This window comes from Medicago sativa, chromosome 4 (assembly GCF_051527215.1).
Source record: "Medicago sativa cultivar Bolivia chromosome 4, Bolivia_mono, whole genome shotgun sequence".
In the NCBI taxonomy this organism is placed as follows: Eukaryota; Viridiplantae; Streptophyta; class Magnoliopsida; order Fabales; family Fabaceae; genus Medicago; species Medicago sativa.
The window spans coordinates 82,553,523-82,565,708 of record NC_140752.1 but is presented as its reverse complement, the minus strand read 5'-3'; the positions used below and the strand labels follow the sequence as shown (position 1 = coordinate 82,565,708).

The following is a 12,186-nucleotide window of genomic DNA, read 5'->3' as shown; positions in this document are numbered from 1 at the left end:
GGCTCCACCACTCATCCTGATATATTTTTTTTTGGCTCCGCCACTCGTTGATGCAACGTTTTCGTTCTAAATGCCTGCATGCATCACGTTACAGTTGCATACCATCACTTTCTGACTATCTCCCTAAAATTTCAATTTCGGCAACGGCAGCCCTTCAATCACATCAAAAATGCACTTTTTTTTAGAAGACAACAATAATATACCTTGTTACAAAAAAACAAAACCACCAATAATATACCCAAAATAGTATTCATTGGTCTCTCCATAGCCACATATCTACCACTTTTAGTTTTACCCACTCTTTATAAAACATTACCCATACAATCCTTCAACTTCTCTTAAATCCCCACACCCTTAATATCTTCAGAGCTTCTATCATATGAACAATTGTGATCGTTGCCAACAAATCAATTAGCAAGGAACTTCATCACCCAATCCAATTACTTTATATATAGGAGGAACCAAGTCCCAAAGAGTATAGAGAAAAGGTCAGTAAACACAAAGCACCAGAGGTACTGAGGACAAACACACGCCAGGCTTAGTGTACCAGAGGTACTCCAAGAAAATAGATACAACAAAACTACAACAACAACAACTAAAAACACAACCAAGGAACAAGGCCAAGAAAAAGATAGCAACTCCTCGAAGAGCCGGACCCAATCCACTTACCGGTACGTAACATTGAATCATTAGATGTCTTGTTTTGTTAGAGGTTACTCCCTCCGGTCCTATTTACAAGAAACAATTTACTTTTTAGATGCATTAAATAATTTATGTATTTGGTTTAGGTTCTTGACTAGATACATACATTATTCAATGTATCTAAAAAGTCAACTTTCTCTTGTAAATAGGACCGGAGGGAGTATAATTTTTAGGTCATGGTAATCGGTGTCTTTATGACATTTGTTAAAGAAATAAAAAAATACTCCAATTACCATTCTCCAACACAATATTGAAGTCAACGATTTATTTATTTTAAAAAGTTGATATCAATTATTTATTTTTTTAATAAATGTCACAAGAGTACTCTTTAACATTTTTAATTTTTTTTTCAAGTAGTATAATGACTAGAAATTCACCTTTATAAGATGAATAAGTGTGGTGTTTGAACTCTGATCCCTAAATATATTATGCAATGTTCATACCAACTAAGCTAAACTTACAATGACTTTTTTAGACGTTATATTTACTTTAAAATAAATTTAAATTTTGAATTTGAATTAATTTTATGTTTTAGACGTTATAATTAGCGTCAAATATTTTCAAGAAAATACTAAAGAGTGTCTGTGTGGTACTAATTAAGGCAATTAATATAAAAATATTATATTAGAAAATTGTGAAAAGTGGTACATTTAACTATTTAAATGTAAAAAAATTTGTTGTTTACAATAAATAATTTCTATATCTTACCTTTTTAACTAGTGCACGAGATACTATCGCATGACCCATATTTTTAATATCTTGCAGATAGATAGTCTTTACACCAGCAATTTAAATCAAGTTTATGAATTGTTAGTTTAGTGGTAAAAACTTAACACCGTAACATTGAAGAATATAGTTCAAATCTCATTCACATGGTTATTAATCTCACCACTATGGATAATAATTTTTCCATCGTCAATTCTTTTATAACCATTTTTATTATCATCCGTATTTAAATATTTTTAAATCCACAATTTATTTTAAAAATAACAAAAGTCTATAATTATACTCATGTTTTTATTTTATTTTAAGAAACTAGTTTTTTGGGACCAAACCATTTTCTTTTACTATCCAACCAACCGGATTAAATTTTGAACCATTTTTTTTTTGACAAATTTTTTTTGAACCATATTAATATACTTGCATTAAATAATTTTAAAACATTCATGCATTAAGTGTTGGGCCAGGCATAAATCTAGATGGGCCATGTCTTTACCAAAACACAATGAAAGTTGCTTTTCTAACATCAAAAACTTCCTAAAAACACGTGTAAAATACTTAAATACCCCCAGGTAGTTAACTATCACTAACTTATAACTAGAAAACCGACTGTAGTTAACTACCGTTGGGTTTTTGGTCATTCTCACATGTTTGTAGGAAACATTGGATATCAAAAAAGCAAGCTAGCTTCAAACATAATTTTTTGACTATTTCTTTTCCCACCCTATGAGCTTCTCACAGGCTCTATGCAGTTCGGATTTTAGAATCCGAATTGCATAAAACCCCTTAAAACTTCCAAAAACACGTTGAAATATTTTGAATTTTAGAATCCAAATAGGACGTCGAGAAGCTCATAGGGTGGGAAAAGTAATGGCCTAATTTTTTTGAATTATTATGTGATCATTATTATCATTCACCAAATGTCATCACACCATTGATAGTCCGAGTCAAACTTACGTTCGTGATATATGAATCAACTCGTTATCAACCGAACCAACGTTCATTTGTTTTATGTTTAACATTTATATCTTGTTAAAATAAAATAAAAAATTAAAATGATCAGTCCATTATAAAATTTTCATCCTTTTAGTTTTATTTATTATTGTGGGACGTGTGAAACTTATTATAATTTAATTTCCCTTAGATTTTCATTTTCATTATGAAAACAATTATGAACACAACTGTCATGTGAAGAGTTTGAACCATACTTCCCTTCCTTAATGGCTGGGGTCTATTGCAGTCTGATCTTGAAGATGGGAAGCATGTCAAATTCCTTGAAACCAGCCTTGCTAATGGTTGGGGTGCAAATAGTATTTTCTGCTTGCAATATTATCTACAAGCTTGCCATATATGATGGAATGAGTATCATAGTCATTGCAGCCTATCGTCTCGCCTTTGCAGCGGTTACCACTATTCCTCTTGCTCTTATTTTCGAAAGGTAATTAATTTGAAACAATAGGAATATCTTGACAACATTTTTTATACTTAAACGTAATTTAAAAAGCTCATATATGTTGCACGCCATATTCTTTATATTGAATTTCCTCTCATCATATAAATTTTCTTGCAAAAAAATCAAACTATATAGGACAAGAAAGAAACACACACTATACTTTCTCGATTCAAATTCCAACTATTCACAACTGATAATGACTTATATATATATACAGGAAGAGACCGAAGATGACTTGGAGAGTGTTTTACCTTTCACTTCTAAGTGGATTATTTGCGTATGTATCATTCTTAATTAATAATTCATTCTATCAATGTTACATTTTGATTCATTAATCAACAAAAGTGATGAAAATGCCTATATATGTGATGCAATGCAATGCAATGAAACAGTGGACTTTTATTTCAAAACCTATTCTACGGAGCTCTTGTTTTGACATCAGCAACTCTTGTATCAGCTATCTACAACCTTATTCCCTCCGTCACTTTTGTCTTGGCCGTGTCTTTCGGGTATGTTTAATTACTTTAATTTACTGTATAATTTTTTTTCACGCTATGATTTAAATCTAATGTTAATATACACAACGCATTTATATTTTCGTGATCGTCTATGTAGTTTCGAGGAATTAAATTGGCGAGCAGTAACGGGAAAGGCAAAGGTTGTAGGAACTATACTTGGATTTGCTGGGGCATTGGTGTTGACATTTTACAAAGGAGTAGAATTTGATATTTGGCCTTTTGCAATCAATCTTTTGGATCCAAAGAACGACCACACGGAACGTGTCACTGATGCTACCACTGAATTGTTAGGTGTTCTATGTGTCTTACTTAGTTGCTTCTGTTTCTCAATCTGGCTCATCATTCAGGTAATTAATTAGTTACTAATTAAACACAACATTATGATCAACTTAATTAATTATTGTCTGTTAATTGTTTTAATTTACATGGCATAGGCTAAGATCAGTGAAGTATATCCATGCCCTCAATCAAGCATAGCTTTGATGTCTGTAATAGGAGCAATACAATGTGTTATTTTTGGTTTCATTGTTGAGAGGGATTTGAACCAGTGGAAGCTTGGTTGGGATATCAGGCTCCTCACCGTTGTTTTTTCGGTATGATTCATCTTAATGCTAATTCACAACTAGAATTATGGCCATATCATATGATTTGTGAAATTGTTGACTCATAAAGGAATTGATGTTTTGTTTAATGTGTTAATTATTTGAAGGGAGTTTTTGCATCTGGAATAATGATTCTTGTCATGGCATGGGTCGTACAGAAGAAAGGACCTTTATATGCGTCTGCTTTCAATCCTCTAATGCTTTTGATTGTAGCATTCGTCGCATCCATGCTCTTGGATGAGAAGTTAAACCTCGGAAGGTATATATTATATACTAAATCTTAGTTCATTTAAATGAGTATGCATGGATCCTTGCAGAGATTGAACCAATTTGAATGTTGTTATTGGATCTGATGATATATAGTTGGTCTGCTCGTGATGAATATACAAATTTATGATGTTTTTCTTTTTGTTTTGCTAGCATTTGTATTCATAATTTGATTTAATAGTTTTTTTTTTTTGTGTGTATATAGTATACTAGGAGGAGTGTTGATTGTTTGTGGCCTATACTCGGTGCTATGGGGTAAAGGCAGAGAAACACAAAAGAATATTGAATTACAGCCCTCAGAAATCATTGGTGATGATTCCGAAGCTGCAAGGCCATTGTTGAGTCCATGAGCATCGATGGTCATTTAAAATAGTAAAATTTTCACTCAAGAGTCGAGGAATTTTGTGTGTGTGTGTATGTATGTATGTATGTATGTATGTATGAGTCTATGTCCATTTGAAGTTGTTATATTATAGTACTGATTTCTCCAGCTATTATGTACGCATGACTCTCACTCTTACTACACATGGTTATTGTGATGTACAACAAAATGATAAAATCCATTTTAGAGATCTATATACTATTCAATGTATATGGTTACAGACAGTATTACATTTTGCATTATTACACATTGTAAAGAGGAGAAAAATTAAAGACTTGATTTCGACGCAGTAAGTGGACTTCATTTTTTTTTTTTTTTAATGCAGTGGCCATTTTTAGGATTTTCTCTTCATCATACTCAAACGAGACAATTATGAAGGAAAACTCTCACGTTGAATGCAGTGACCTTTGAGGTTTCACTTTCGTTTTGAATGCAGTGGCTTTTCCTAAGGTCGCCTTCATTTTTGTTTTGAATGCGGTGGCCTTTTCTGGGTTTTTCTCTTCGTAGACTCAAACAAGAGAATATGAAGGAAAAGCCTCATGATGAATGCATTGGCCTTTGAGGCTTCAGTTTTGTTTTGAATGTAGTGGCCTTTCCCAGGCTTTTCTCTTCGTCGTACTAATTTTTAACTGGTGGAGTGTCAAGGTTCCTCACGTTAACGTTCATTAGTCTGTGGGCCAAGAAGCTTTCCCTTTTGAAGTTCCCTTCTTCTAGATGGTCACAACATTCAAGTTTCTTTGCACTGGTTTGTGGTACCTCCTTGCTCCAATAAGGTATGCACATAGCGTTACCACTTCTTCCTTAGCATTATGATACTTCATTTTAAGATGAACAGTAAAAGGTACTGCTCCTAAGGACGACAAAGTAGGTCTCCCCAAAATACAGTTGTAGAAAAGGATTTGCATAGGACGACTAAGAATTAGATACTCACAGTCCTCTCTTTAGTTTCTTCACCAAACGCGACCAGAAGTTCAACGAACCCTAGGGATGGGTTGTGAAACCGTTGAATCTTTACAAGTTTGTTCATGTATATTATATTTCCTCAGTCCTAACTTTGTAAGTCGTTCCTCATACATGATGTGGCAAGAGCTTGATTCGTCTATTTGAATCCTTAAGACGTCATGATTAGCCATTGTAGCTTTGACTACCAAAGGGAAGATCTAGGTTTATGGCCTTGTGTGGGTTTCCTACTCAGGTCCACATAAAGCATTTCTGATGTATGAGAGATTTCCCTTTTCTTGTTCACCTTCGTTGTCTTCTTAATCTATGTCGTTGCATCCGATAACGTCAATTATTTTTCTTGGCATAGTGTACTCACGTTGATAGGCTTTTTTCCTCCTTAGAGATTCACTGCAGCGTTGAAGGCAACCTTAGTCTTTGGTTGACTTTCGGGTGGTAAAGTGCGAAGTGAACTCTTCACACATTGCCTTCCATGAATCGATGGATTTATTCTTGAGGCCCTTGAACTAGGTCATCATCACAATCTTCAAAGTGAGAACAGACAACTTACATTTAACACCTCCCTAGGTTGATGGTGTCCACATGTTCGATGTGTTCGCGCGGATCCCTGATGCCATCATAAGACTCCAGTTTTAAGGTCTTCTACAAAGATTTCGGCATGGTGCAGGCAGTAATTCTCTTTACAAATGATCCTCGACGTCGATGAGAACGAGACTTTTGTGGAGTCTTTGCGCCTGATAAGACCACGGGGAGAGGAAGATTTCCTTCGACGACTACGCAAGGACGGTCAATGGTTGCTACCGACCCCGTCTGAACCGTTGGTGGGGGTGTGGGGGGGTATTCTCCCAGATGTCTTCGAGAAAGTGAAATGTTACCTAGGACTTGCGCTACTATTCATCCCGAGGTAGTGTCAGCTTCTCCATTCTTTAGAGTGGCAACATATTGGCTTCTCTAAGTGACCTTAATCCGCTTTGTTATCTCAACGACAATTTTTTATTGGTTTTCTTCGGTGCAGACAAGTCTCACATTTTATTGTTGGAGTAAGTCTCACATTTTAGTTTGGAGTAAGTCTCAACATATTGCTTGGGTTTGGTTCTCCAAATAACGTATGTTGAAGGATATTTGCCTGGTGATTCTAAGGGTGGGTGCTTTAGGGCGTGAAAGAAGATAGAACCATCATTGGGCGCATCTAATGATGCTCGGAGGCAGGCACAAAAGGCGATTGAACGGGAGGAAGACAAAGTTAAAGCTCTTTGTTTCTTGGAACAAAACAACATAGGAAGGAGAGGTGGACGAACCTGAGACTGCTTGTTTCTTTGAAGGAGCGGTGGCGAAACTTTTGACTTAAAAGTTTCCACTGGTCATACTTGTAGTTCATCATCTGTTGAAACCTGAGGATTCTCTTGTCGAATGGGAGAAGGAGAGGCGTTATCATGAGTATATGGGAGAGAACAACGATTGATGCGACACATTCCTTGTGTGTTGAATATGGGATAATAGTGTTGAAATTGTTTCCAACAACGGGAGAGAGAATGACGTCAACGCAATTATGGAGAGTTTGGATCACATATTGAATATCCACGACGCCGCTGAAGTTGTCCACAATGTTTTTATTGGCACGAGAAGGATGGAAATCGATCGTTGAGGACGTAACAGAAGATAGTTACAGCGGAACTGAAAACAATTACAGTGGTGTATTTGAAGAAAACCGAGATACAAGATTAATTGTTCCCGTATACAGTGCCAATGTATCGAAGAGGATCGAGAGAGAGAGAGAGAGAGAGAGAGAGAGAGAGAGAGAGAGAGAGAGAGAGAGAGAGCTTCAATGCGGACGATATCGTTCTCCTTTGCGGTGGTGGAAGGGAAGAAATCCGCAAAAGATTATAGCACTCCACGATCAAGTCAACATGAGACTAATAGAAGAAAGGTGTGTGAAAATATGGTAAAGTGTGATTGTATATTGAGTGTGATGTAGAGTCACGCTTACATAGATGGGTCGTTGTAATTGTGTCTCTTAGAAATCTGGCGCAAAATGCGGGAAATCATTAGAGATTGATTTAACGGTCATAATATGACGAGGAGCGCTCATGTGTGGTTAAGCATACATGTGGTGTCTTATGTTGCTCCGAGCGCGAGGATTATAAGTTAATGGACCTCTTTGTATTGAACCGGTGATATAGGTCTCTACATAGTTGATGTTCTCTCCCAAATTATCAAGTCACATTATCGGTCATCGGTGTGCAATCATTATCCTTAAAATAAAAGTATACAAACATTTTGTCAAAAAAATAAAAGTATACAAACATTAATCTGTTTTAATAACAAGTAATCAATGAAGGAAATTTATTGTTTTACAATGGGTCAAATCTCATACTCTCAACAAAAAGGAAAAAAGGGTCAAATCTCAATGAGTGATATGTCTTTTACTTTGTAACAAAAATATCTCTGTATGCTAATTCTCATGAAGTACTTAATTAGCCATCAGGGTTTACTATAAGAAGTATTTTAATTCTTGTAGAATATATTTAAATTAACAAATTAATTCTAAGTATCGTAATGTTACCACATGGGGATGGGGCTAAATTAGCTTTGCAATGCACCAGAAGTTCGATAAGAATTTTACCCCTTGTGCAAAACCAAAAGCTCGTGTTACTTGCGTGCAAGTGACTTCATGTGTATTTAATTGCAAAAATAATAGTAATAATCACTACATTAGTATATTTTTTATTTATAACTACAGAACACACAAAACGCCAAAGAGGACACAAACCATAGAATCTGTTTTTGTCTATTATCTATTAATAAAAACAACATGTGGTTATTTTATTTTATTTTAATCCTTAAAAAACAAAAGATCGGTTTATTGACTCCAATCAGAGCCTGTAAAAAATTTCCATACAATAAAAAAATGGTTTATAATCCATTGCTAAATTAAGCAATGATTTTTTACGGCAATATCAACTTTTGGCCTCCTCAAAATTTTGTTAGCCATTAAGATTTAGGAACACAATAATCCAAAAACAAACTGTCTTTTTTAATAGTATCCAAAAACAAACTTGTAACGACTCTTTATAAACCCTTTCAACAATTAATTAACATACCATTTTCTCTCTTGAGCCTTCTTTCTTTGCCTTTTTATTTTTCGTTCTTTCTCTTTGTTAACTTAGAGGAAGAACGGTTCTTATTTCTTTAACTTCTTAATTTTTTTTCAATATTAATCCATATTCAACATGGGAAACTGTGGCAGCAACCCCAAGACTAATGAGGGACCTGAGCCAGCGTCTCTACCTGAGCCAGCGCCTCTACCTGTAACCGGGGAGGTTAAGGTTGGTGCAACAGAGGAGACCCCTGTTGAAGATAACAAATCTCTAAACACCTTGCTCAATGAGGTAATATCTGTTTCTTCGAAAATTAATTTGTTTGAAATACTAGTTTAATGTTTTAAAAAGTGTAAATATTCAATTTTATCTTTAAAAATTGTTGGACCGTATCAGTTTAGCTCCCCATATCATCTACACCCTCCAGTCATTATTATAAGCAAAAAATCACATTTTAGATTCATTCATTAAATGATGTATGTAGTCTTTATTATATACCACATACATCATTTAATGAATGAATCTCAAATATAGTTTTTTGCTTATAATAGTGACCGGAGGGTGTATATCATAAAATGATCATTGAAATTGTAAAATGATAGTAGTTAGGTTCTCCACCCATTGGTATTTGTGATGAGTTTTTTCTTTGTGTGGTAACCCTCGTATTCACCCATTGGTATTTGTGATAAATCGAACTCGAGTTCTTTTAAATAATTGGTAACAATAAGCAAATAATTCTCACGTGTATTTTATTTAATTTAATTAATAACAAATAACCTACCAATATTCCCTAAAAAAGAAAACACATAACATACCAATATTTTTTTTAAGCAAATGGGGTGCAGATTGAGAACCATTTGCAACACCCTAGATATATTAAAAAGGAAGCAAGTACAAAAGGAGAAGGGGAACCAGACCAAAACCTTCTCAAGCGGTAATGATGAAACAAACTGGGGGACAAACGTCAAACCCAGAGAAATACCAAGAAATTAAAAACAAAACAAACAAAAGGGAAAATAAAAAGACTTAACAAAAAGTTCATGAATCAATCCGGTAACCTACTCTTAGATCGAGTATTATGAACTTGAAAACTCTTCTGCTTTTTCTTTTTAGTTGCCTTAGATAACAAACCAATATAATATTGGGAGAGTTGATAACATAATTCTAGGTTAAACTCAGAGTCACTCATTTAGAAGATAGTTTATCCGTAAAATAATAAGTAGGTATCACAATACCAACTCGAGGATTAGTGTCGCACGAGACTCGATTGATTAATATATGGTTTAAGATTCGTTAAAAATAACATTAGGATTAGTTTAGATCAATGAAAACATATAGAACTAGGTTGATAACATTAGGATTAGTTTAGGGTTAGTTTAGAACTAGGTTGATAGAACTAGGTTGATGAAAACATTAGGATCTGTTTTAGTAGAGCCGGCCTAACACAATGTAAGTCTAAAGCGAACATTAAAACGAGATCTAACAAAACGAATGTGTCCTTTTTTCTAGAACAAATGTAAGAAATAATGCCATAAAAATTATATTTTACAAAAATAAACTAAGAATTTTTTGGTAAGAAAGTTAAAAATGTATCGATTATATATGTACTGTAATTATAATTTATTACTTTTACAAAATAAAACATATTAACAAAAAGACAGACATGAATTTTACTGTACATTCATCTTTTCATTTTAATTTATTTCACTTTTTTCACTCTCAAATTCTTTATATAATTTAAACTTATCTAAATTGGCGAAAATATTTTTGTTAAGAACAAATTCTTTTTTTTTTTTGAAGAATTGTTAAGAACAAATTCATAAAAGGTCCAACCAAAATTGATATTTATTAATTCATAAAAGAAAGGTCCAACCAAAATTGATATTTATTTTTGTATTTTTTATTTTATAGTATGTATAATTATTTTTGTTTTTTTTTTTGGTAGTGTATAATTATTTTTGTTTGAAATAAATAATGATTTCTTACCACATAGAACATTATTGTTTTGTTCAACCTAAAAAGAAAAGAGCCTTTATAAAAATAAAAAAAAAACCATCAATAGGCTAACATATCATTCGATTATGGAAGAAAAAATAAAAGAGGAAAAAGGGCTACTTCAATCCTATAACCCTTCAAAAATAAGTGCGACGCGTACCAACTGAGCTAAGTTACTAAAATGTCTTTGTTTAAAGGCCTTAAATATTATTTAACATTTATTGTTTGAAGATCTAAAACGTTTGAAGATGTTTTTTTTTTTTTTTGGAATTCTGCTCTTTACCCAATACATTTTGTTCATTCCCAACTGAATTTCCAAAATTGCTCATGTGTGAGTTAACTCACGCAAATATAGAGATTAACACTAGCGTGAGTTAACTCACGCAGAAATTTACACTAGTGTGAGTTAACTCACGCAGAGACATTATAGTCATTTCAGTTGGGAGCTAGCAATTTCCTGTTAGGTAAAGAGCATAATTCTTTTTTTTTTTTTGGTTTTAAAGTAAGGGCTTGACATGCCTTATGTTTGGGCAGCCTGAATTTTAGTTATGAACTAAAAAAAAATTATCTTTTAAATAACTAATAGGATAATATCCTTATTTATATTATAGATCATGCTAACAAATGTCTTAAGGTACTTGATAATGATTTAAAAAAGAAATAATTGATAAGTTTAACGTAAAAACAATTACATTTTAAAGTTTCAATGTATTGAACATATTATTTCTGAGATAAAATTGTCACTTTAAACTTCTAATAAGTGTTTTTGTCAACAAAAAAAAAACTTCTAATAAGTGTTCTAAAGATATTTTGTTAACATTTCCTTTATTTTTATTTAATTCGTGCATGGCTTGTCTAATTTCAATAATGCCCATAAACCATCGCATTCTCCTAATAATAGCACTTCTATATTGTAGAATGTGGAGGAGGCAAAAAAGCCAGAAGAAGTCAAGGCTGACGCTGAGGAAGTGAAGGCTGAACCCAAGGAAGAAGAACCTAAGACTAAGGAAGTAAAGGGTCAAGAAGATAAGCCAAAAACAGAAGAAACAAGGACTGAGGCCTAGAGTTTTTTTTTTCTTTTTCCAAGAGAGGGCTAGTATACTTCAAATAGACAAATTTGTTGCTTTTCTGTTTAATTAGTAATCCAAGAATTTGATTTAGATCGTTATGTATGTGATCGACAAATTGGATTTAGGATTGTTAATTTAAGTATCCATTTATGTGAGTTCTTTTCTTAAAACTTTTGGTTATTAAAACAAAATAATTTTGAGCTCCTAATTTATGTTCATTTTATCAAGAAATTAATAATTGTACACTATGAAGTGCTTCTTAAGTTGCTAAAATGTGTCCGAAGGGCACATGTTAAGAAGCTTATAATATAAATTTTGTGTTAAAGGTTGTGCATTTAACTATTTTAGAGTCAAAAGTTTATTCTTTTTCAATGCAAAATTGCTACATTTAGATTCCTTTACATGTATTTCTTAAGACG

General features: G+C 33.3%; 2 protein-coding genes across 5 annotated transcripts; both read left to right on the top strand.

The window, feature by feature from the left end:
* LOC146932723 (WAT1-related protein At1g25270-like) lies at positions 1-4,933 on the top strand. 4 transcript variants are annotated; one of them, XM_085704453.1, is made up of 8 exons: positions 1-671; positions 2,663-2,860; positions 3,093-3,152; positions 3,268-3,384; positions 3,491-3,740; positions 3,828-3,986; positions 4,103-4,254; positions 4,468-4,933. In XM_085704453.1, exons 2-8 carry the CDS (start codon positions 2,676-2,678, stop codon positions 4,610-4,612), a joined length of 1,068 nt encoding a protein of 355 aa, XP_085560579.1. In that variant the 5' UTR covers positions 1-671; positions 2,663-2,675; the 3' UTR covers positions 4,613-4,933. The 4 variants fall into 4 exon arrangements, with proteins under 4 accessions (XP_085560579.1, XP_085560581.1, XP_085560578.1 ...); XM_085704452.1 differs by having other exon boundaries at positions 264-671; positions 2,567-2,860; XM_085704455.1 differs by lacking the exon at positions 3,093-3,152 and having other exon boundaries at positions 235-671.
* A 3,698-nt stretch (positions 4,934-8,631) lies between these two features.
* On the top strand, positions 8,632-11,975 carry LOC146932722 (uncharacterized). The gene is made up of 2 exons (XM_085704457.1): positions 8,632-8,993; positions 11,615-11,975. The coding sequence occupies exons 1-2, from the start codon at positions 8,835-8,837 to the stop codon at positions 11,759-11,761; spliced, it is 306 nt and encodes a 101-aa protein (XP_085560583.1). The 5' UTR covers positions 8,632-8,834; the 3' UTR covers positions 11,762-11,975.
* The last annotated feature ends 211 nt before the right edge of the window (positions 11,976-12,186 follow it).

Coding starts and splice junctions, on each gene's coding strand:
- LOC146932723 (XM_085704452.1), top strand. CDS start 2,643: ATGGCTGGGGTCTATTGCAGTCTGATCTTGAAGATGGGAAGCATGTCA. Junction 2,861..3,092: donor CTTGCTCTTATTTTCGAAAG/GTAATTAATTTG, acceptor ATATATATACAG/GAAGAGACCGAAGATGACTT. Junction 3,153..3,267: donor CTTCTAAGTGGATTATTTGC/GTATGTATCATT, acceptor GCAATGAAACAG/TGGACTTTTATTTCAAAACC.
- LOC146932722 (XM_085704457.1), top strand. CDS start 8,835: ATGGGAAACTGTGGCAGCAACCCCAAGACTAATGAGGGACCTGAGCCA. Junction 8,994..11,614: donor TAAACACCTTGCTCAATGAG/GTAATATCTGTT, acceptor TCTATATTGTAG/AATGTGGAGGAGGCAAAAAA.